Source organism: Salvelinus fontinalis, chromosome 25 (genome assembly GCF_029448725.1).
Source record: "Salvelinus fontinalis isolate EN_2023a chromosome 25, ASM2944872v1, whole genome shotgun sequence".
Classification (NCBI taxonomy): Eukaryota; Metazoa; Chordata; class Actinopteri; order Salmoniformes; family Salmonidae; genus Salvelinus; species Salvelinus fontinalis.
The window spans coordinates 14,747,260-14,773,376 of NC_074689.1; the positions used below are offsets into that span (position 1 = coordinate 14,747,260).

Consider the following 26,117-nt stretch of genomic DNA (forward strand, 5'->3'; position numbering starts at 1 on the left):
GACAATATCCCTGATCTGACCTGTTTTAATACGCAGAGACAATTTCCCTGATCTGACCTGTTTTAATACACAGAGACAATATCCTTGATCTTACCTGTTTCAATACGCAGAGACAATTTCCCTGATCTGACCTGTTTCAATACACAGAGGCAAATACTCTGATCTGACCTGTTTCAATACGCAGAGACAATATCCCTGAACTTACCTGTGCACATTTCGATCTCTTGTTGTGTTTTTATATTTTTGATCAGTATAAAATGCAACATTTTGGGTTTGGCTTTAAAGTGTTATTTTTCCTTAGTCCACTGTTGATACAGCCCCAACAAGTTTTGCGTGTCAGCAGTCAAGTTTTCAAGATATTGGACTCTCAAGAACCAAGTGTCACCGCCACATGCTTCTTGAAAGTCCATTCCTTGAACACTTGACTGCTGACATGCAAAACATTTTAGGACTGAACAGTGGTATAATGAAAAAAATACTAGAAGAGAGTTTGAGTGGATTACCCTTTAACAAGCAATATTAGTGTGCAAAGCCATGGTGTTTAATTTTTTTTACCTTACTAACCAAAAGCAGCTCCAGTGAGCTTCGATCAGCTAATCTTCTTATCTCGTTTCAGCTCCTCTCTCTCTCCTTTAATCTGCATGTTTCTTTGCTGTGGGATATAGATCCTATAGATCACGCTTGTGTTTGTCTCACACGGACTGAGAGATCTTCTCCACTCTCTGTGTCAGCCTTGATTAGATTATTAATTTGATACTGATTTGGTGTTAAGATCTCTTGGGAGGTGGCCATTTTGGAAGGGGTTCAAATTCGGTCATCCTCCCATTGTGTGGTTCAAGAGAAGGTGAGTAGGTTACTTTCACTCACACTCTTCTCCTTAAGGGTGTTATCAATATTTACTATACATACTGTAAGTAAGTGCCAGTGTTGGAAGTTGAAGAGAGCCTTCTATGGACAGTTACCAAAGCCATAACCAAATCTCCAGCTATAAATGTTGGTAGAGACTAATGGAGAATGGTACTACACAAGGTACTGCACTTACCCCTCTGCTCCCTCCTGGCCAGGGTTGGCTGGGGTAGCGGCTGGGGCTGTAGCTGGAGCGGCAGCAGATGCTGGGGCAGTGGCTGGGGCCGGGGCAGTGGCTGTGGCCGGGGCAGTGGCTGTGGCCGGGGCTGGGTTATGTGCAGGCTCTGCTAAGACAGGCGGGGATGGCAGTTTCAATCAAGGTGTATAAGGAAAACCAGAGAAACAAACAATATATACCAGGTCTAAGAGGCATACTGACGTCTTTATTTAATAAGAGAAATCCATAAAATAACTATCAACTATTTAATCTGCCACAGAAATATCTAGACATTAAATTTTGGGGTGTATGAGCCTTTGTGAGGAGCTTCCTAAGTAGTTTCCTGCATGGTCACAACAGAAAGGAGATGGGGGACATGGGGGGCCTTCTCTGTGACCAGTCTTGTGAATCTTGGGCATCTGCTACAGTAACAGACTGGCGCTAATGCATTAATGCAGATGAACCAATGTGACCATTGACCTGCATAGCTTTAACTTCTTGCTCACCTCGCTGCTCCACTTAAAGTATAAACAGACAGTTGAGCTGTCTATATCCAACTACAATAGCTAACCAGCCAAGACATGCCCCCACCTCAGCCTCACAGTAAAGTAAAACATACAGCACAACAACCAGCATTTTGAAATAAGTTGTGTTTTTGTTTGCTTGTACCTTGTCAGTAACGGCTTGCCTTACAAGGACAGTAAAAAGCTCAAACTATATTTAATCAAGCATAAACATGATCCAAAATATTCAGTAGCTAGCTCTAAGCAATGAGAAGCAGCAGGAATGAGCCAACAGTCGAGTCTCTTTACCTGCTGGTTTGTCCTCTTTCTTGGCCCCATTTTCTTTATCTGCAGGCTTATGTTCCTGCTGAGATGAGTAACATTGCCTCAAAGTCAAACTCTCATCTTCATTATTCAAGTCATAGTGATTAGAGGACATTTTAATTTAGAAGACAATTTCCAACAGAGGGAGTAGATCTACCATTCAGCAACAAAACACTACTTGTGATAGACAGTTTCAAATGAAGGCCTAATCATAATGCAATGAATTTGAATGTGCCTTTAAGTAATGAACAATTGATATGGGACAAATGAAAGAAAAAAACAACAATCATGATTCAATTGTTTTTTTGCCTGAAGAATAGAAACACATGGAGAATGGAGAATAATTGATTGCTACAAGTAAAGCATTGGAATCCAGAGTGCAAATCTCATAGCAAAAACATGATAATGCAAAATGAAATTGCTTGATATTTCTGAATGTTAGACATTGTTGGTCCTTACAAAATGTGACGAGGAAATAGAAATGAAAAAGACAGGGAAAAAAATGTTGCAAAAAAAATAAGTAGGATAACCATTATTAACATAAGCATTACTTTGTCCAAGCATCAATGGACAGTGATAATCATTCAGCTACACTAGCCTACAATATGTTGTTAGTATGCTGCATATAACACAATGGATCAGCCTAATGCTGCTACAGTATTGGGATGGACCAGTGGTATCTTACCTTAGCAGGTGTAGGAGCTGGGACTGTGGCCAGGGCTGGAGCATGGGCCGCGCCTGGGGCAGGGAACACAGCTGGGGCAGGGACCGCGGCAGAGGCCGCGCCTGGGGCAGGGAACACGGCTGGGACAGGGACCGCGGCTGGGGCAGAGGCAGAGGCCGTGGCTGAGGCAGAGGCCGAGGCTGGAGCAGAGACCGGGGCTGCTGGGGGTTGGGGGATAAACATCCTCTTCAATTTGCCGAACATGGCTGTATAGCTGGGTAGCTAACAGACTCTGCTGTGGACAGAGGTGGTGGTAGTGAGTTCCCCTCCAAGCCTTTCCCTTCTGTTCTCTTCTCTCTCTGTCTCTCTATGTCATGCTCAGCAGCAGCTATACAGTCCTCTAGGTTGCTGTCCCCATAACCTGCGGACCTCTGATGGAATTAGACCTCTGATGCTGTTATACCCACTAATGCAGAACACTAATACACCCTCTGAGGCAAGCAGCCCCCACTTTAGGGGCCGGCCTGGCAGGGTGTGTAAGTCCATTGCCAGCTATCATAATAAGAACAAATTGGCTTTGTAAGTCACCACCGAGGTGGGGGTGGGAATCAGGATAATCTCTGAACACTGAAAGTACAATACAGACTATCTGCCAGACTCAAGAAGTTGTCCCAGTGTATTTCATCAGAGGTTAAGTTATTTGGCCTATATCTACTGACGATAATATGATATATGCAGAATTTGTTTTGCGCCCACGCTACAGACGGCTATATCGGCCCACTAATAAATGACTAGTAAACGCCCAGTGCAATACTTTTGTGAATTTTTGTATTTTTTATTAATTCTGATTTTTTTTCAGGGCGTGCTGCAGCACCCTCAGCACCCCTACTTCCCGCAGCTATGATAATGTCCATTCCTCTTGTGAACCATCAATTACATAGTCCACAGCCAGGCAGGCATTCAGTAGAGTAGATAAAGAACTGGCAGACAGACATACTGGAGCTTAGTGCGTCAATTGGCCAATAAACTTAGATATCACTTACTTAATTAAACCACAAGCTATACTTGCCAATGAGGGGATTACTTTAGTGTCTCCTAGGTGAATGTGACGCAGGTAAACATATACAATATGCTACAGTGAAGAAATATTTTAAAGTTCAAACCAAGTCACTGCCAACAGTATGCCCACAATATATAGGCAACTATTTGCCTTCTGCACAGACCCATGCACCAGAAAGTGTAATGTAAGCTACTTTAGTAGGCCTATTATAAAATGTGCCATTGTTTTGCATTTAGTTTTAGAAGGGATGCAGGGTATTCTTCCATGTTCAAGCATCTCAACTGAGTTTTGATGCACTGTTTGGTTCCAGAACTAAGAACCTGCCATAACATACTGCTGAGGTCAAATCAAATCAAACTGTATTTGTTACATGAGCCAAATACAACAGCTGTAGACCTTATGGCGAAATGCTTACTTACAAGCCCTTAACCAACAATGCAGTTTTAAGAAAAATATCTAAGGTTCGCTGCAACTTGGTCTCAGAGCATTTCATATTATTCTGTATGTAAATCCGAGAGACTACATTTAGTATGATAGGGTACGTTTCGTATGGTATGTATTAATTTGTTGACATCCAACACCCATGTCGTATGATAGGAAGAGTGGGTCTGAAGGAGATGGATGCCGTTTTACTATCCCATAACCAATTGTGCTATTGTGTATGTTTTTTCGCGTTTTTTGTAACTTATTTTGTACATAATGTTTCTGCCACCGTGTCTTATGACCAAAAAGAGCTTCTAGATATCAGGACAGCGAGTACACACCCCATACTGGAGGAATACTTTTTGTTCAACAAGACAGACGGGAAAGATTTAATTCAGGCGCCTGACAAAGGCCCTCATCCCCGTCATTCACAGGAGAAAGAGACGGAGGTATCGTAGACGAAGGTCCGGGTACCTTGTAAGGATCCGTCGCCGAGAGGGTAATCTACCTTACCATCGGTCCTATTAGCACATGTACAATCTAAAATAAAATAGACAAACTACGATCACGTATATCCTACCAACGGGACATTAAAAACTGTATTATCTTATGTTTCACCAAGTCGTGGCTGAACAATGACATGAATAACATACAGCTGGCGGGTTTATGCTTTTTCGGCAGGATAGAACAGCGGCCTCTGGTAAGACAAGGGGTGGCGGTCTATGTATAATTTGTAAACAACAGCTGCTGCACAAAATCTAAGGAAGTCTCAAGGTTTTGCTCGCCTGAGGTAGAGTATCTCATCATAAGCTGTAGACCACACTATTTACCAAGAGAGTTTTCATCTGTATTTTTCATAGCTGTCTATATACCACCACAAACTGATGCTGACACTAAGACCACACTCAATGAGCTGTATATGGCCATAAGCAAACAGGAAAACGCTCATCCAGAGGCGGCGCTCCTAGTGGCCGGGGACTTAATGCAGGGAAACTCAAATCTGTTTTACTTCATTTCTACCAGCATGTTAAATGTGAAACCAGAGGGAAAAACAAACAAAATGATTGTGGGGGCTGTCTTGTTAGACTTCAGTGCAGCTTTTGACATTATCGATCATAGTGTCCTGCTGGAAAAACGTATATGTTATGGCTTTACACCCCCTACTATAATGTGGATGAAGAGTTACTTGTCTAACAGAACACAGTGGGTGTTCTTTAATGGAAACCTCTTAAACATAATCCAGGTAGAAGCAGGAATTCCCCAGGGTAGCTGTTTAGAAAAAAGCAAGGGGCCTATCTTTACTAACGACATGCCACTGGCTTTGAGTAAGGCAGTGTGTCTATGTATACGGATGATTCAACACTATACACATCAGCTACTACAGCAACTGAAATGACTGTAACACTTAACTTAGAGCTGCAGTTAGTTTCGGAATGGGTAGCAAGGAATTAGTCCTAAATATTTCCAAAACTAAAAGCATTGTATTTGGGACAAATCATTCACTAAACCCTAAACCACAACTACATTTTCCAATGAATAATGTGGAAATTGAGCAAGTTGAGATGACTAAACTGCTTGGAATAATCCTGGATTGTAAACTGTCATGGTCAAAACATATTGATACAACAGTAGCTAAGATGGGGAGAAGTTTGTCCACAATAAAGCGCTGCTTTGCCTTCTTAGCAACACTATCAACAAGGCAGGTCCTACAGGCCCTGGTTTTGTCGCACCTAGACTACTGTTCAGTTGTGTGGTCAGGTGCCACAAAGAGGAACTTGTAAAACTGCAGTTGGCTCAGAACAGGGCAGCACAGCTGGCCCTTAAAAGTACACAGAGCTAACATTAATGACATGCATGTCAATCTCTCATGGCTCAAAGTGGAAGAGACTGACTTCCTCATTACTTGTTTTTATCATAGGTGTTGACAAGCTGTAGTTAACGAGTACACCACTCCTCAATGGCTTCATCAATAAGTGCATCGATGACATTGTCCCCATAGTGACCGTATGTACCCCAACCAGAAGCTATGGATTACAGGCAATATCTGCACTGAGCTAAAGGAGCGGGACTCTAACCCGGAAGCTTATTAGAAATCCCGCGATGCCCTCCGACGAACCATCAAACAGGCAAAGCGGCAATACATGACTAAGATTGAATCCTACTACACCGGCTCCGATGCTCGTCGGATCTGGCAGTGCTTTGAAACTATTACGGACTACAAAGGGAAGCACAGCCGCGAGCTGCCCAGTGACATGAAACTACCAGACGAGCTAAATTACCTCTATGCTCGCTTCAAAGCAAGTAACACCGAAGCATGCATGCGAGTATCAGTTGTTCCGGGCGACTGTGTGATCACGCTCTCCGTAGCCGATGTAAGTAAAACCTTTAAACAGGTCAACAATCACAGGGCCGCAGGGCTAGACAGATTACCAGGACGTGTCCCCCGAGCATGCGCTGACCAACTGGCAAGTGTCTTCACTGACATTTTCAACCTGTCCCTGACTGAGTCTGTAATACCAACATGTTTCACGCAGACCACCATAGTCCCTGTGCCCAAGAACACTAAGGTAACCTGCCTAAATGACTACCGACCCGTAGTCTTCATGTAGCCATGAAGTGCTTTGAAAGGCTGGTCATGGCTCACATCAACACCATTTTCCCAGAAACCCTAGACCTACTCTAATTTGCATACCGCCCCAACAGATCCACAGATGATGCAATCCCTACTGCACTCAGCACTGCCCTTTCCCACCTGGACAAAATGAACACCTATGTGAGAATGCTATTTATTGACTACAGTTCAGCGTTCAACACCATTGTGCCCTCAAAGCTCATCACTAAGCTAAGGACCCTGGGACTAAACACCTCCTCTGCAACTGGATCCTGGACTTCCTGATGGGCCGCCCCCCAGGTGGTAAGGGTAGGTAACAACACATCCTCAACATGGGGGCCCCTCATGGGTGTGTGCCCAGTCACCTCCTGTACTCCCTGTTCACTCATGACTGCATGGCCAGGTACGACTCCAACACCATCATCAAGTTTTCTGATGACATAACAGTGACACCAACAACGATGAGACAGCATATAGGGAAGAGGTTAGAGACCTGGCCGTGTGGTGCCAGGAGAACAACCTCTCCCTCAACGTGACCAAGACAAAGGAGATAATTGTGGACTAGAGGAAAAGGAGGACCGAACACACCCCCATTCTCATTGACAGGGCAGCATTGGAGCACATTGAGAGCTTCAAGTTCCTTGGTGTTCACATCACGAACAAACTATCATGTTCCAAACACATTAAGACACTCGTGAAGAGGGCACAACAAAGCCTATTCCCCCTCAGGAGACTGAAAAGATTTGGCATGGGTCCTCAGATTTTCAAAAGGTTCTACAGCTGCACCATCGAGAGCATCCTGACTGGTTGCATCACTGCCTGGTATGGCAACTGCTCGGCCTCCGACCGCAAGGCACTACAGAGGGTAGTGTGTATGGCCCAGTACATCACTGGGGCTAAGCTACCTGCCATCCAGGAACTCTATACCAGGCGGTGCCAAAGGAAGGTCCTAAAAATGGTCAAAGACTCCAGCCACCCTAGTCATAGACTATTCTCTCTGCTATCGCACGGCAAGCGGTACCGGAGTGCCAAGTCTAGGTCCAAAAGACTTCTTAACAACTTCTACCCCAAAGCTATAAGACTCCTGAACAGCTAATCAAAGGGCTACCCAGACCCCTCTTTTACGCTGCTGCTACTCTCTGTTTATTATCTATGCATAGTCACTTTAATTCTACGAACATGTTCAACATGTACAGTACATATTACCTCAATTACTTTGACCTTGACTAACCGGTGCCCCCGCACATTGATTCTGTACCGGTAACCCCTGTATATAGCCTCGCTATTGTTATTTTACTGCTGCTGTTGAAGTATTTGTTACTTTAATTTTCAATTTTTTACTGAACACTTTTTTAAAGCATTGTTGGTTAAGGGCTTGTAAGTAAGCATTTCACTGTAAGGTCTACACCTATTGTATTCGGTGCATGTGACAAATACAATTGTATTTTATTTGAATTTTCAAAACGTATGACATGTTACAAATTCTAGCTACGTAGCGAGGTGGCTAACGTTAGCTAGGAGGTTAGGGTCAATGATTAGGGTTAAGTTTAGGAGTTATGTTAAATGGTTACGAGAAGGGTTAGCTGAAACGGTTATGGTTTGGGGAAGGATTATCTAAAATAGTTAAGGTTAGGTTTAGGGGAAGAGTCGGCTAACATGCTACGTAGTTGCAAAGTAGCTAATTACCTAAAATGCTAAAGTTGTCCGTGATGATATTCAAACTCGCAACCTTTGGGTTGCCTTAAGTCAGTGCTTCTCAATTATTTTCTGTTACGCCCCCCCTAGGAAGAAGTAAACATTTCGCGCCCCCCAATTCTCCGCCGCTACTATAAATAGTATCATCTGTCTATAAAATTGTTATAAGTACACCTCTGCATAACATTGTATCCTTAATAACATAAAAGAAAATAAAAAAATAAAAAATAAAGAAATATAGATCAACTTACAACAAAGAATAACTTTATTAACATTGGTTTTTAGTCTGTAACAGAAAAGACTTAAAGTGCATCAATTTGCCTGAAATGTAAAAAAAAAATCAACCCTTATGTAAAAAAAATGTAATTTTTTTTTGACCATTTGATACTGAAAAATAAAATAAAATATAATCAATAAATAATAATACATTCAAATTGATCAGCAACATTAACTCAGGAGCACAATATATTAAACACTTTGACCTATAAAACAAAAATGAATAAAACAATTTGTGCTGATTTTTTAAAATCAAAATGAGGAAGTCAGGATTAATGGCTACAATGAGCACGTTTTGCAGAGCACAGCTTTTCGAAGCGGGGTTTGAAGCATGATACTGCAACTCTCAGCTCCTGCTCAATGTTTAGCTGGGACCTGTACTTGGTCTTCAGTGCAGCAACAGCAGAGAAGCCAGTCTCACAAAGATAAGATTGCAAAAGGAAGAAGAATGCCCATGGCCTTCTGCCCTAAGAGTGGATACTGCCTCTCTACACTCAGCCAGAATTCACTCAGTGTCTGTGATGTGAACCTCAGGCTCAATGTGGAGTCAGACGTCATATCAATAAACTGGTCCTCCTCTGCAGAGCTGAAACCAGTTGGAGCTGGTTTCAGGGAAGTACTTTTTAAAGAATCCCATCAGTGATGAAATATGCTCCTTAATATATGGAATCACTGAGGTGGCATCATAGTCAGTAGTGTCAACAAATTCATGCAAGTTCTCGAATGAATCAGTATTTCCTTAATCAAGTCGCCTGCCCCACATTGCAAGCTTTCGAGTGAAAGAGCTGATGTTGTCTGTGACCTGAGGGAGGTGTTTATCTTTCCCTTGAAGCTGTAGATTTAGTTCATTTAGCTTTCCAAATATGTCACTTAGGTAGGCCAGTTTTGCCAGGAAGTTCTCATCACTACATTTTTCTGCGAGGTCATATTTGTGGCCCTGCTCTGAAAACATTCTTATCTGCTCTCTGAGCTCAAGAACTCTGGACAAGACTTTTCCTCGTGACAGCCACCTTGCTTCACTGTGAAACAGCACAGCTTGATGTTCAGCTCCCATCTCCTCACAGATAGCAGAGAAGACTCTTGTTTTTAGTGTCTGGTCTTTATAAAATTGACTACACCTACAATGTCAGTCATAACCTCCGTTAATTAGGAGGAAAGGTAGTTTTTTTTTGCCAAACTAACAATGTCTTACTGTATTTAAATTATTTTATTTGATTTCAACTAACTTATGTTTTAATTCAATTTAATTCAATTGATGCCAGTGCTTCTCTGTGTATAACACAGTGTGTCCACTCAGCATTAGGTGAGGCCTTCTTGATGAGTGCCCGAAGTCCTTTTCTCATCCCTGCCATGGTCTGTGCACCATCACTGCAAACACCAATGCAGTTCTCCCACTTTAGCCCATTCTCAGTCAGGAAGCAGTCCAGCATTTTGAATAGCTCTTCAGCTGTGGCTCTGTCTCTGACATATTTACAAAAAAGTAGATCCTCACACAGGGAGTTTGTCATGTCAAAACGTACATAAGCGATAAACAAACAGTCTTTGTTGCTGTAAGTTGCTTCATCGAACTGTAAGGCAAAACATTTATCTTTGAGTTTATCTACCAGCTGTTCTTTAAGATCGTTAGCAATGTCATTTATACGTCTGGCAACATTGTCATTGGACAGAGGGATAGTTTTTATTTTTGCAGCACTTGCGTCATCCAGCATGACAGAGACCATGTCTAATGCTGCAGGCAGTATCAGCTGCTCTGCTATGGAGTGTTTTTTTTTGCACTGAGCAATTTGGTACGCCACCTTATATGATGCTAACAGTGCTCGCTGGTTTACTGAAGTAGCATTCACAAAGCGGGACGATTGTTGGCAATATTCGTCACGTTTTCGCTGAAAAAACTCAAGCGGCTTATCAGTGTCATTGGGGTGTAATGTCTTTAAGTGACGCCTTAATTTATTTGGCTTCATGCTGTCCTCTGCGAACATTTTTAGACACAGTAAACATACCGGTCTTTCCTCGTCTCCCACCGTAGTCACAGTGAAGCCAAGCGCTACATACGCTTCGTCATATTTCCTCGTCTCAGCTTTCGGGAGACTTACGCTTGTCTCATTATCTCCGTCTCTCTCCGCCTTTCTTTTCATCCCTGTTAAATATTTTTCCATGGTGTCTCTTAAGGGTTTGTTATCTGCACTTCATATCTCCTGCTCTGTGCTGTGTGCTCTTGTTCAGTGCAAAAAAAAACTACTCCCTGCGGCAAAAAAAAGCATGTTCCCCGGGGTCACACGCGCCCTCCCCCGGCATCGCTCCGAGCCCCCCCAGGGGGGCGCGCCCCACTATTTGAGAAGGACTGCCTTAAGTAACCATCTGTCTTATGTAACCATACCAAACGTTACATATCATACTAATACCAGATTTACATTTAATATGTTACGTCTAGTCTGAGACCAGGCTGTTCCAACCTGTGAGGGTGTTACCATGGCGAGAGGAAACTAGCCAAACACATGTCAGTAGTATCTTTTCAAAGCTTGTGGGACACTGGGCTGTGGGTTGTCAGGGGTATTTTGTTATTTCGTTTTCTTTCTCTTCTTTACCTTAATTCTATTATTTTATCCCTAGGGAAATGCAGCTTCATCCCTCTAGTTTGCAGCGCACGGGTATGTTTTGCTTCTTTCAGGTGGTCAAAAGAGAAACAATGTTGCAGTAGCTAGCTATCATGCTAGCATCGGCAGCTAACTTTATAGAGATATCATGTTGATACATTGTGCGCACAAAAATGACACTTTGTAGCTAGCTAGCAACTTACTGTAGGTGTAGCATCACGTCCTTCCTACAACAATGTGGTGGTGACCTTGGAAAAAAAAAGTTTTACCTTCTACGAAACATTGTCGGAGCTAACTACACAAAAATGGACCAACTGCCTGCCAAGTGAAGTTGCTGTTGATTTATTGAGTGCCACATTTATTACGCCAACCTCTATTCATGTATCTCTCATCAGATGATCAGAAAATCCTGGGGATAGATTACACTAATTTGAAGGCTTTGTGCAGAATCCACGGGCTTAGACTCAGAGACAGGTAGGCCTATGACTCTCTACTCTACCTTTCATGAATTACGCTTCTTTCAGTTTCAGTTTATTCATATCAGTCAGTGACAGTGTACATCGGAGACTGTATTTAATGTGGTGGTTTCTAAAATACCAACAGATGCCTACTATATCAATATTGTAGGCTACCATGGGCACTTTTTAAAAAATTCATCATGATTCAGAATAGCTCTTGCACTCTAAATCACATCATCACATGTAATCAGTTTGTTGTTTGCTCCTTTGATAAACTTGTTTTTACAGCAACAGATACCAATCAACTGAAGAGGCCCATAACGATTTCATGAAATCCTATCGAAATATATTTCTCCTGCCAAAGAAAATGGTTGCTCGGAACCCTTTCCAGGCAGATAGCAAAGTGTAAGTATCTTACAGCTAGATAACAACACCCTATGCAAAACCGATGTCTTCTTCTGGCTAGACTACTTTATAAATGAATCAAGAACAGCCAGATAGCAGCATACTGTTTTCAAGCATCATTATTTCAAATAAAAAGTTAACATAAGAACATTTTCAATTTCACAGTAGGAGTGGTTTCCCGGACGCAGATTAAGCCTAGTCCTGGACTAAAAAACAAGTTCAATGGGAAATCTTCATCGGAAATGTTTTTTAGTCCAGGACTAGGCTTAATCTGTGTCTGGGAAACCGCCCATAGAAGTTTGTGAAGAAGAAAATGGGATCACTGCTTTTCTGTGCACTGTGCTTTTTCTAGATACCAGCAGATGTTAGTAGCTAATTGTTTTCAAAGCCAGACTAGTGTCGCAAGAAATGATTGAAGTTTTCCACGTCTTATGAGGCTACATGTTTATGAACCTAGAGGGGGATGCTTTCAGGGGGATGAGGGGGATGCTTTCAGTAGCATCCATTTAAAAAAAAATTAAAAAAAGTTTCTCCATGTAGTAAATAATCAAATGGCAAGGGGGGGGGGGGGGAGTGCAGATGCACCACTATTTTATACCTTTCCAATGTTTACTGATGCAAGTAGGGCGGTCATTAGATCTCTCCATCTCATCCATTAAACTGATTAAGCTCAAAGAGTTCGAGCTGTGGACCTTTTCGCCAAAGCTCTCACTCACTCCCTAAGCCAGAAAGCTAAGTGCATGTAGATCTTGCTTTGCACTGTAATGAATTCACAGAACGTTTAAGAAGTAGACCTCTCCATAGTGGAAGGACAATGTAAAAAAATAAAATAAAATCATAACATTTTACTTTAACTTTGACAAACGTTTAAGCAAGAAAAAAAGGTAAACAAGTGAAAAGCAGCGTGGGATGTTTTTACTAAGTGCCCTGGAGTGGAGTGACGCACAGTAGTGAAACCTGTCAATCAAACATGGTTTGACAACACAACAACAAACCCACTCACAGAGAGACAGATGCATTGAGTAAAACATAATGTGGTACAGTGGAAAGAAAGGAAGCGCTACTTTCAGCTACTGTAGAAATTAGTGTTCTGGTGGGCAGTGACATATGAGTCACAGCTTTAATTGCCGTGAATATAGATCCGCTCTCAGTCGGGGTTGGGCCGCTTGAAAAGGCCTTGCCATGAGAATGCTGGTGCCGGGGTACTCATTTTGGGTGCCAGTATTCTTTATATGTACTCTACCGTTCAAAAGTTTGGGGTCACTTCGAAATGTTCTTGTTTTTGAAAGAAAAGCACATTTCTTGTGCATTAAAATAACATCAAATTGATCAGAAATACAGTGTATACATTGTTAATGTTGTAAATGACTATTGTAGCTGGAAACGGCTGATTTCTAATGGAAAATGTACAGAGGCCCATTATCAGCAACCATCACTCCTGTGTTCCAATGGTACGTTGTGGTAGCTAATCCAAGTTCATCATTTTTAAAGGCTAATTAATCATTAGAAAACGCTTTTGCAATTATGTTAGCAGAGCTGAAAACTGTTGTGTTCATTAAAGAAGCAATAAAACTCTCCTTCTTTAGACTAGTTGAGTATCTGGAGCATCAGCATTTGTGAGTTCGATTACAGGCTCAAAATGACCATAAACAAAGAACTTTCTTTTGAAACTCTTCAGTCTATTCTTGTTCTGAGAAATGAAGGCTATTCCATGCAAGAAATTGCCAAGAAACTGAAGATCCCTTCACAGAACAGCTCAAACTGGCTGTAACCATAATAGAAAGAGGAGTGGGCCCCGGTGCACAACTGAACAAGACATTAGAGTGTCTAGTTTGAGAAACAGACACCTCACAAGTCCTCAACTGGCAGCTTCATTAAATAGTACCCGCAAAACACCAGTCTCAGCGACTCTGGGATGTAGGCCTTCTAGGCAGAGTTGCAGCGAAAGCCATATCTCAGACTGGCCAATAAAAAGAAAAGATAAGCAAAAGAACACAGACACTGGACAGAGGACAATTGTTAAAAAGTGTTATGCACAGACTATTCTAAGTTTTTAGGTGTTCCGATCGCAAAGAAGAACTTTTGTGAAAAGATGCTGAAGGAGTGCTTGATGCCATCTGTCAATTATGGTGGCGGCAATGGGATGGTCTGGGGGTGCTTTGGTGGTGGTAAAGTGGGAGATTTGTACAGGGTAAAATGGATCTTGAAGAAGGAAGGCTATCACTCCATTTTGCAACGCCATGCCATACCCTGTGGACGGTGCTTAATTGGAGCCAATTTCCTCCCACAACAGGACAATGACCCAAAGCACAGCTCCAAACTATGCAAGCAGTCAGCTGGTATTCTGTCTATAAGGGAGTGGCCAGCACAGTCACCGGATCTCAACCCTATTGAGCTGTTGTGGGAGCAGCTTGACCATATGGTACGTAAGAAGTGCCCATCAAGCCAATCCAACTTGTGGGAGGTGCTTCAGGAAGCATGGGGTGAAATCTCTTCAGATTACCTCAACAAATTGACAACTAGAATGCCAAAGGTCTGCAAGGCTGTAATTGCTGCAACTGGAGGATTCTTTGACGAAAGCAAAGTTTGAAGGACACAATTATTATTATTTAAATAAAAAATAATTTATAACCTTGTCAATATCTTGACTATATTTCCTATTCATTTTGCAACTTATTTAATGTATGTTTTCATTTCTAAGTGACCTCAAACTTTTGAACGGTATTGCGGGAGCTGCACAATCCTTTTATCTAATATTATAGAAGAGGAACAGGAGCTCAAGCAGCAAAACATGGTAGGCGCTGGTACTCAGCTCCGGTGAGCTCCTGCCCAAGTTAAGCACTGTTAATAGGATTAGTCTACATAGGACATGCCACTATGATTAACTTAACCTAGTTCAATTAAGTGAGTTTGTCGGTGGGGTCTCTTTCTCTGGTTGACAGAAAGTTAACATGCTCAATGTGACTTTTCCCCTGAGAGGACTTAAGTGTCGTCAGTTGAAATGTGTTTCCTCCTACACATTGGTGCTGCTGGCTTCCGGGTTAAGCGGGTGGGTGTTAAGGATCGCGGTTTGGCGGGTCATGTTTCGGAGAACGCATGACTCGACCTTCATCACATGACTCAGGTAGCCTAGTAGTTAGAGCGTTGGACTAGTAACCGAAAGGTTGCAAGATCGAATCCCCGAGCTGACAAGGTAAAAATCTGTCGATCTGACCCTAAACAAGGCAGTTAACCTGGGCCGTCATTGAAAATAAGAATTTATTCCTAAGTTCTTAACTGACTTGCCTAATTAATAAAGGTAAAATAAGACTCTCCCGAGCCCTTGGGGAGTTGCGGCGATGAGAGAGGATCGCAATTTGGGGAGAAAAGGGGGGTAAAAAATAACTGTTGTCATTGTTCCAGCGCTCCCGGCCCTGAGAAGCTGAAGGCCAGTGAGAGCCAGGAGCCAGTGAACAGGAACCAAGGTCACGGGAGACAGACTCAAGAGACACTCATCAACCAAATGATCAAAGCCCTCAAAAAGTTGTGAGTAGAGAATTGTCTGTCAGAGTGATACAGCCATGTCCTGATCTACCAGCTGGTGGGCAAGATAAATCCTGATCTAATACTGAGGGGAGTTCAATAAAGGCTTGTTTGCAGCGAACATGTTGCCAGAGTGACAATTTCAGTTGAACGATTTGAATGAGCATTCCAAAATGCTAGGTGAAACATCAAACAGTTTTTTAATTTTATTTATTTCACCTTTATTTAACCAGGTAGGCAAATTGAGAACACGTTCTCATTTACAATTGCGACCTGGCCAAGATAAAGCAAAGCAGTTCGACACATACAACAACACATAGTTACACATGGAGTAAAACAAACATACAGTCAATAATACAGTGAAAATAAGTCTATATACAATATGAGCAAGTGAGGTGAGATAAGGGAGGTGAAGGCAAACAAAATATATATATAAATAAATAAAAAAATATATAAAAAGGCCATGGTGGCGAAGTAAATACAATATAGCAAGTAAAAAAAATAACACTGGAATGGTTGGTTTGCAGTGGAAGAAGGTGCAAAGTAGAGATAGAAATAATGGGGTGCAAAGGAGCAAAATAAATAAATACAGTAGGTAAAGAGGTAGTTGTTTGGGCTAAATTATAGATGGGCTATGTACAGGTGCAGTAATCTATGAGCTGCTCTGACAGCTGGTGCTTAAAGCTAGTGAGGGAGATAAGTGTTTCCAGTTTCAGAGATTTTTGTAGTTCGTTCCAGTCATTGGCAGCAGAGAACTGGAAGGAGAGGCGGCCAAAGGAAGAATTGGTTTTGGGGGTGACCAGAGAGATATACCTGCTGGAGCGCGTGCTACGGGTGGGCGTTGCTATGGTGATCAGCGAGCTGAGATAAGGGGGGACTTTACCTAGCAGGGTCTTGTAGATGACCTGGAGCCAGTGGGTTTGGCGACGAGTGTGAAGCGAGGGCCAGCCAACGAGAGCGTACAGGTCGCAGTGGTGGGTAGTATATGGGGCTTTGGTGACAAAACGGATGGCACTGTGATAGACTGCATCCAATTTATTGAGTAGGGTATTGGAGGCTATTTTGTAAATGACATCACCGAAGTCGAGGATTGGTAGGATGGTCAGTTTTACAAGGGTATGTTTGGCAGCATGAGTGAAGGATGCTTTGTTGCGGAATAGGAAGCCGATTCTAGATTTAACTTTGGATTGGAGATGCTTGATGTGAGTCTGGAAGGAGAGTTTACAGTCTAACCAGACACCTAGGTATTTGTAGTTGTCCACATATTCTAAGTCAGAGCCGTCCAGAGTAGTGATGCTGGACAGTCGGGCAGGTGCAGGCAGCGATCGGTTGAAGAGCATGCATTTAGTTTTACTTGTATTTAAGAGCAATTGGAGGCCACGGAACGAGAGTTGAATGGCATTGAAGCTCGCCTGGAGGGTTGTTAACAAAGTGTCAAGAGAAGGGCCAGAAGTATACAGAATAGTGTCGTCTGCGTAGAGGTGGATCAGAGACTCACCAGCAGCAAGAGCGACATCATTGATGTATACAGAGAAGAGAGTCGGTCCAAGAATTGAACCCTGTGGCAACCCCATAGAGACTGCCAGAGGTCCGGACAACAGACCCTCCGATTTGACACACTGAACTCGATCAGAGAAGTAGTTGGTGAACCAGGCGAGGCAATCATTAGAGAAACCAAGGCTGTCGAGTCTGCCGATGAGGATGTGGTGATTGACAGAGTCAAAAGCCTTGGCCAGGTCAATGAATATGGCTGCATAGTACTGTTTCCTATCGATAGCGGTTAAGATATCGTTTATGACCTTGAGCGTGGCTGAGGTGCACCCATGACCAGCTCTGAAACCAGATTGCATAGCGGAGAAGGTATGGTGGGATTCGAGATGGTCGGTAATCTGTTTGTTGACTTGGCTTTCGAAGACCTTAGAAAGGCAGGGTAGGATAGATATAGGTCTGTAGCAGTTTGGGTCTAGAGTGTCTCCCCCTTTGAAGAGGGGGATAACCGCAGCTGCTTTACAATCTTTGGGAATCTCAGACGACACGAAAGAGAGGTTGAAAAGGCTGGTAATAGGGGTGGCAACAATTTCAGCAGATAGTTTTAGAAAGAAAGGGTCCAGATTATCTAGCCCGGCTGATTTGTAAGGGTCCAGATTTTGCAGCTCTTTCAGAACATCAGCTGACTGTATTTGGGAGAAAGAGAAATGGGGAAGGCTTGGGCGAGTAGCAGAGGGGAGGGCAGTGCTGTTGACCGGGGTAGGGGTAGCCAGGTGGAAAGCATGGCCAGCCGTAGAAAAATGCTTATTGAAATTCTCAATTATAATGGATTTGTCGGTGGTGACAGTATTTCCTATCTTCAGTGCAGTTGGAAGCTGGGAGGAGGTGTTCTTATTCTCCATGGACTTTACAGTGTCCCAGAACTTTTGAGTTTGTGTTGCAGGAAGCAAATTTCTGCTTGAAAAAGCTAGCCTTGGCTTTTCTAACTGCCTGTGTATACTGGTTTCTAGCTTCCCTGAAAAGTTGCATATCACGGGGGCTGTTCGATGCTAATGCAGAACGCCATAGGATGTTTTTCTGTTGGTTAAGGGCAGTCAGGTCAGGAGAGAACCAAGGGCTATATCTGTTCCTGGCACTAAATTTCTTGAATGGGGCATGCTTATTCAAGATGGTGAGGAAGGCATTTAAAAAAAATATCCAGGCATCCTCTACTGACGGGATGAGATCAATATCATTCCAGGATACCTCGGCCAGGTCGATTAGAAAGGCCTGCTCGCTGAAGTGTTTCAGGGAGCGTTTGACAGTGATGAGTGGAGGTCGTTTGATCGCTGACCCATTACGGATACAGGCAATGAGGCAGTGATCGCTGAGATCTTGGTTGAAAACAGCAGAGGTGTATTTGGAGGGCAAGTTGGTTAGGATGATGTCTATGAGGGTACCCGTGTTTACGGAATTGGGGTGATACCTGGTAGGTTCATTGATAATTTGTGTGAGATTGAGGGCATCAAGCTTAGATTGTAGGATGGCTGGGGTGTTAAGCATGTTCCAATTTAGGTCGCCTAGCAGCACAAGCTCTGAAGATAGATGGGGGGCAATCAGTTCACATATGGTGTCCAGAGCACAGCTGGGGGCAGAGGGTGGTCTATAGCAGGCGGCAACAGTGAGAGACTTGTTTTTAGAGAGGTGGATTTTTAAAAGTAGGAGTTCAAATTGTTTCGGAACAGACCTGGATAGTAAAACAGAACTCTGCAGGCAATCCTTGCAGTAGATTGCAACACCGCCCCCTTTGGCCGTTCTATCTTGTCTGAAAATCTTGTAGTTAGGGATGAAAATGTCAGAATTTTTGGTGGTCTTCCTAAGCCAGGATTCAGACACGGCTAAAACATCTGGGTTGGCAGAGTGTGCTAAAGCAGTGAACAAAACAAACTTAGGGAGGAGGCTTCTAATGTTAACATGCATGAAACCAAGGCTATTACGGTTACGGAAGTCATCAAAAGAGAGCGCCTGGGGAATAGGAGTGGAGCTAGGTACTGCAGGGCCTGGATTCACCTCTACATCACCAGAGGAACAGAGGAGGAGTAGGATAAGGGTACGGCTAAAAGCTATGAGAATTGGTCGTTTGGAACGTCTAGAACAGAGAGTAAAAGGAAGTTTCTGGGGGCGATAAAATAGCTTCAAGGAATAATGTACAGACAAACGTATGGTAGGATGTGAATACAGTGGAGGTAAACCTAGGTAATGGGTGATGATGAGAGAGATATAGTCTCTAGAAACATCATTGAAACCAGGTGATGTCATCGCATATGTGGGTGGTGGAACTGAGAGGTTGGATATATAGTGAGCAGGGCTAGAGGCTCTACAGTGAAATAAGCCAATAAACACTAACCAGAACAGCAATGGACAAGGCATATTTACATTAAGGAGAGGCATGCTTAATCGAGTGATCATAAGGGTCCAGTGAGTAGAGGTTGGTTGGGGGCACGGCGATCCAGACAGCTGGCCGGGTAGCTGGCTATCGGTAGCAAGATAACATAGGATGGAGGTCTGTTTTTATTTTATTTTATTTTATTATTTTTTTTGTCACCTCGTTCGTTTCCGTCGGTAGATTAGTGGGGTTCCGTGTGGTAGAGGGGATCGATCCAATTGGCAAAATAGATATAGTGACCCAGGAAAAAGAAAAAAAAAAGTTGTCCGGTATATTTATTTAGATAGCAGCCGATAAGACAGCTAATAATTAGCAGATGGGTATTCAGAAACGTCGCAATGGAAAAGCCTGTTGAAACCACCTCGGACAATTACGTCGGCAGACCAGTCGTGATGGATCGGCGGGGCTCCGTGTCGGCAATAAAGGGTCCAGTCCAATTGGCAAAAGAGGTATTGTAGCCCAATAATTCGCTGGTAGGCCTCTTCGGCTAGCCGGCAGATGGGCCTAGCTCGAGGCTAGCTCAAGGCTAACTGGTGCTTGTTTCGGGACAGAGGTATTAGCCAGTAGTAGCCACCTGGTTGCAGCTAGCTAGCGATGATGATCCGGTGTAATTGTCCAGAGCTTGCGTCAGGAATCCGGTGATGTGGTAGTGAAAAAGCAGTCCTATATTCTCTGGGTTGATATCGCGCCTGCAGACTGGCAGGTATTTGCCCGAGCTGAAGCTGGCTGGTGTCCGAGTTAAGGGCGAAGACCGCAGCAGTGGCTAACTGACTACTAGCTAGTAGCTAGTTATCTGGCTAGCTTCTGATTGGGGTTACGGTTCTAAAGTATAAAAAATAGCAGATCCGTACCACATTGGGTGAGGCGGGTTGCGCGAATGTATATTCAGTTCCAAGATGGAAAGTGAAATTAAAATATATACGAAATGTATACAAAAAATACGAGGACTATTTACGCGGGACAGGACGGGACAAGACAAGACAAACACACGTCCGACTGCTACGCCTTCTTGGTTTTGCTGGTGTTAATAGTTAATTTTGGAAGGATTACTGTGGCTTTTTAGCGACAATATTCAAACGTAAAACAACTTAACTATTCCTACTAAATATTGTAGAAATTCTACATGGCCACTTTATTATTTTTAGCGGCAGTTTATACCCGAAACACACTTACGTTCGCTGCACATTATCATCTCAGACTGTAGGCTAACACAAAACAAATGGAATATGTTAGCCAACGTAAGCAAATGATTTCCCTTGTTGAACGCAACTCTAGTTATATTGAAGTAAAGAGTATATACTGTGATGTATGCACATTTAAGTGCAAGAACTCCTGTCCACGTCCGATATATTTTTGCATGCGTCCGTTGCGTCTTAAAAAAACATGGTATTACCTTGAAGTAGTATATATTACTGTATAATATCCTTGCACATAACTTCTGTAGCTTAAATTAATTCAGGTTTTTACTGTACAGTACAGTATCTCTGGTTGAGTCAAAGACAAACAATGCTGTGAATATTGCACTTCTCTCCAAAACCAGAAGGGGGCAGTGTATTCCCTTTGTAACTGTCTCATCAAATTTTCTGAACATGTGCTGAGCTGCGCTCCTTCTTCACATTTCCCCCCTTGGCTGGCCAACAGATGATGAAGTACTGTTTTCATTAGAATTAGCCAGATGCAGTCGAGGATCATTCTGGCTGCATTCCAAATGGCACCCTATTCCTTTTCCCTATACAGTGCACTTTTTGACTGGGGTCCATATGGCTCTGGTCAAAAGTAGTGCACTTTGTAGGGAATAGGGTGCCATTTGGGTCAGAGACCTGAGTTCTACAACAACAACTCCAGCAGCATGACATATTAAGAATGTCAAATCAATAGCATTTGGTGCCTCCACTACGCATGGAACTGTCTCAAAGTAAACAAACCAAATCACTATACCAGCCCCAGACCTCCTTGTAATGATCAAAGCTCCTTGTAGCCTTGATTCATTTGGATGGGACAGACAGTTTATGTATGCCCTTTTGCCTTCATGTTTTGATTTCCCTGCTATCATGGTTAATCATTGTGAGATTATCCCAGACCAGCATGTTCAGTAAATGAGTTTATTTGGGCCTCCCTGACCATATCGTGACAAAGGCTGTGTCTGAAATGGCACCCTAATCCCAACATGCAGTGCCTTCAGAAAGTATTCACACCCCTTTACTTTCCCCACATTTTGTTGTGTTACAGCCTGAGTTTAAAAAATATGACATTTAGATTTTGTGTCACTTATCTACACATAATAGCCCATAATGTCAAAGTGGAAATGTTTTTAGAAATGTTTATAAATAAATTACAAATTAAAAGCTGAAATGTCTTGAGTCTACTGTAAGTAATCAACCCATTTGTTATGGCAAGCCTAAGTAAGTTCAGGAGTAATATTTGCTTAACAAGTCACATTGACTGAGTCCATGCAACTTTATGTATAACAATAGTGTTTTACATTTCTTTTTTATATGACTACCTCATCTCTTTACCCCATACATACAATTATCTGTAAGGTCCCTCAGTTGAGCACTGAATTTCAAACACCTATTGATAGATGGGTCAAAATAAAAATAAAACATACCATGACTATCCCTTTGAGCATGGTGAAGTTATTAATTACACTTTAGATGGTGTGTCAATACACCCAGTCTCTACAAAAATACATTTGTCCTTGCTAACTCAGTCACCATGAGGCCAATGGTGACTTTAAAACAGAGTTTAATGGCTGTGATGGGAGAAAACTGACGATGGATCAACAACATTGTAGTTACTCCACAGTACTAACCTAATTGACAGAGAAAAAGGAAGCCTGTACAGAATAAAACGTCTAAAACATGCATCCTGTTTGTAACAAGGCACTAAAGTAAAACTACAAAAAAAAATGCCAAAGCAATTAAGTTTTTATCCTGAATAGAAAATAGTATGTTTGGGGCAAATACCACTCTTCATATTTTCCACTCTTCATATTTTCACACATAGTACCACTCTTCATATTTTCAAGTATTGATGTGGCTGCATCATGTTATGGGTATGCTTGACCTCATGATAAAAAACAGAGTGGAGCTAAGCACAGGCAATATCCTAGAGGAAAACCTGGTTCTTTTCACCAGACAATGGGAGATGAATTCACCTGTCAGCAGGACAATAACCTAAAACACAAGGCCAAATCCACACTGGAGTTGCTTACAAAGATGACAGTGAATGTTCCTGAGTGGCCGAATTACAGTTTTTACTTAAATCTGCTTGAAAATATTTGTCAAGACCTGAAAATGTTTGGGTGATCAATTTGACAGAGCTTGAAGAATTTTGAAAAGAATAATGGGCAAATGTTGCACAATCCAAGTGTGAAAAAGCTCTTAGACTTCTCCAGAAAAACTCTTTAATCACTGCCAAAAGTGTTTCTAACACGTATTAACTCAGGACGAGGGGATGAATACTTATCTAATCAAGATATAGATTTAATATATATATATATATATATATATATATATATATATATATATATATATATATATATATATATATATTTTTTTTTACAAATGTCCACTTTGACATTTGAGTATTTTGTCTAGATTGTAGACAAAAAATGGCATTGAAATTCATTTTATTCTCACTTTGTAACACAACAAAATGTGGAAAACGTCAAGGGGTATGAATACTTTCTGAAGGCTCTGTAGTGCACTACTTTCTTCCTATAGCGAATAGGGTGCACTTTCAGATGCTGAGATGGACATCCCTCTGGTGAAATAAGGTAGCAACATCCTCCTGGGCCTCATGTTTCTATTTGGGGTGTCTGTTTCCAGCCTGCCTGTGTAGAATTGATTCATTGACATTCCTAGTGTTTTTATTTAATCTTTCCTTTTCATCGAGGCAGTGGGTTTTACAAAGTTGCATTATTATGTGGTGTTTTTGGCTTCTCTTTGCCTGGTAGTGTTGGACAGGACAAGACCTGTGCAGAGAGAGAGGCCTCAGAGTGCTGTAGTATTTCATTGAGGGGATCATTGGGGTCTAATGTGTTGTACAGTAGGTGTGTGAAGTACTATTAGAACGAAGCCCCTCAGTGTCATCACCAACTCTCTATTCAAACATTACATCAATACCATTTCAATTAGTCAAATCAGAAAGTACACTGAAATTCCAATTCCATTGAATGCTTTTGAATTAGGAAAATTTGAAATTTGAATTTGGTTTTCTTTCTGAATTGACTGTAATTGAAATGGAATTGACCCCAACTCATGTCTTCTCTATGTTCCTGACACAGTGCTCTCTTCAATGAAGACAAACGATTTAGAGAAAGCATTTTATATTACTGCGGTAAGGCTCCCAGAATTGCTCTGAATCCGAAAAAGCGCCACACAGGGTTGGCAGGGTTTTGTACAAAACCCATGTTGCCCACCTGCCTCGAAATATCCATTGTCTGAAGCAATCAGAGACAAAACTAACTGCACCAACCTTCCACCAACCTTTGTGCAGTATTAAGCTACTGTATTATTCTTACTTAAAGCTCTGTCAGTGTGTTGTTTTACCATCGGCTTATCTTCTGATCTGAGGTCAGTGTGTCAGCATCAGCAACAACAGGAGGAAGGTCAAGGTTAATGAAAGGTATCTCTCTCTCCTCTCTGCCACCTGGCCTACACAGATGGAACTACAGATATCCTTTTCCTCCCATCCATATGCCTGGTCTGACTGACTATGAAGCCCTGCCTGCACTGTTTTGGCCCTAGGCTCCTGCCCTGTTTGCCTCGCTGCTTCCCTAGTTTTTCACTTCCTCTCTGTAAACTGTTTGCGCTAGGCTGGGGTATCTTCATATCTAGGCTGTGGATGCCAACTGCAATCTGTCAGGTTTAAGAATAAGTCTGTCTAAAAGATCTGCGCTCTGGCATGAGGAAACAAGGGTTGTGGTTGTTTCTATGTTAAAACATTTATTAGTTGTTCAAATCAAATGTTATTTTTCAAATGCTTGGAAAAACAACCTGTGTAGACTAACTGTGAAGTGCTTACTTAAGGGCCCTTCCAACAACGCATATTTTATTTATTTAAATAAGAGGTATTAACACGAGGAATAAATATACAATGAATAACGATAATGACAGGGGTACGAGGTAAATATGTACTCATAGGTAGTGACTAGGCAACAGGATAGATAATAAACACTATGTGACGAGTCAAGAGTTAGTGCAAAGGGGGGTCAATGCAGATAGTCCGGGTAGCTATTTGGTTAACTATTTAACTGTTCAGGGTCCTATTCAGGGTCCTGTTGGTTCCAGACTTGGTGCATCGATACCGCTTGCCGTGCGGTAGCAGGGAGAACAGTCTATGACTTGATGGCTGGAGTCTTTGACAATTTTTAGGGCCTTCCTCTGACACCGCTTGGTATAGAGGTCCTGGATGGCAGGGAGCTCGGCCTCAGTAGTGTACTGGGCCATACACACTACCCTCTGCAACGCCTTCCGGTCGGATGCCAAGCATTTTTCATACCAAGCGGTGATGCAGTCAGTCAAGATGCTCTTGATGGTGCAACTGTATAACTCTGAAGATCTGAGGTCCCAGGCCAAATCTTTTCAGCCTCCTGAAGGGGAAGAGGCGTTGTCGTGCCTTCTTCACAATTGTGCTGGTGTGTGTGGACGTTGTTAATTCTTTAGTGATGTGGACACCGAGGAACTTGAAGCTCCTGACCCGCTCCACTCCAGCCCTGTTGATGTGGATGGGGGCCTCCATTTCCTATAGTCCACCATCAGCTCCATTGTCTTGCTGACGTTGAGGGAACCACACTGCCAGGTCACTGACCTCCTTCCTATAGGCTGTCTTATTGTTATCAGGGATCAGGCCTACCACCGTGGTGTTGTCAGCAAACTTAATAATGGCGTTGGAGTCGTGCACAGCCATGCAGTCCTGGGTGAACAGGGAGTACAGGAGGGTACTAAGCACGCACCCCTGAGGGGCCCCTGTGTTGAGGGTCAGGCCTAGTTTTAATCTATTCTAACAAGTGCAGTTATTGTAGTTCTCTGCCTGTGAAATATGTATACTCAAAATAGAGTTAAGGGAATAATCTGTCTGTAGCCCAGTTACGGTATTACACAAGTCTCTTCAAAGAGAAATACAACAGTCGTGTTGAAATAACAAAAGAAAATTGGCATCAGTGAAAGGGTGCATGTTGTGCTTCCTATTGATCTTTTGAAAATAGATTCACACTTTTCTTTTGAACATGATGTCATGAACAGATAAATGGGAGTTAAAGGCACTGAATGTGTATTGCACACACAGTGTGATTTCTACATTCTGTGCTGACACACATACTCGTTCTTCTATCCTCTTGGGGACCTAAAATGTTTTTCAATTCAAAATCCTGTTTTGCCTAACCCTAACCCCTAAGCTTAAAATAGCCCTCCCCACGAGGGAGACTTTTCCTTGTTTTACTATCCTTGTGGGGACACTCGGGGATTTCAGGTCCTCACGAGGATAGAAGAACAAGACCACGCACACACACACACAAGCCAGGCCGATGGCCTCAGCGCCGGTGCTTCTGGGTAATGGTCCGAGGGAGAAGGGGGCCTCTGATGCTCTGGCCAGCAGGAAGAA

At 42.6% G+C, this 26,117-nt stretch overlaps 2 protein-coding genes across 3 annotated transcripts in view; one reads left to right on the forward strand and one right to left on the reverse strand.

The window, feature by feature from the left end:
- Positions 1-2,973, reverse strand: part of LOC129823311 (cyclic nucleotide-gated cation channel beta-3-like) — a 28,917-nt gene extending 25,944 nt beyond the window's left edge. The window contains exons 1-3 of the mRNA XM_055882238.1: positions 2,576-2,973; positions 1,876-1,930; positions 1,043-1,193 (exon numbers count right to left, since the gene is read on the reverse strand). Coding sequence (XP_055738213.1) covers positions 1,043-1,193; positions 1,876-1,930; positions 2,576-2,818 — 449 coding nt within the window. The 5' untranslated portion in view covers positions 2,819-2,973. The remainder of the gene's footprint in view (positions 1-1,042; positions 1,194-1,875; positions 1,931-2,575) is intronic.
- An 8,123-nt stretch (positions 2,974-11,096) lies between these two features.
- cnbd1 (cyclic nucleotide binding domain containing 1) overlaps positions 11,097-26,117 on the forward strand; it is a 67,178-nt gene continuing 52,157 nt past the window's right edge. Inside the window, exons 1-4 of one of the 2 annotated variants that reach the window (XM_055881353.1) lie at positions 11,097-11,267; positions 11,609-11,687; positions 11,960-12,076; positions 15,479-15,601. In XM_055881353.1, the coding sequence (XP_055737328.1) occupies positions 11,234-11,267; positions 11,609-11,687; positions 11,960-12,076; positions 15,479-15,601 (353 nt within the window). In that variant the 5' untranslated portion in view covers positions 11,097-11,233. The remainder of the gene's footprint in view (positions 11,268-11,608; positions 11,688-11,959; positions 12,077-15,478; positions 15,602-26,117) is intronic. The other variant, XM_055881354.1, reaches the window with a different exon arrangement.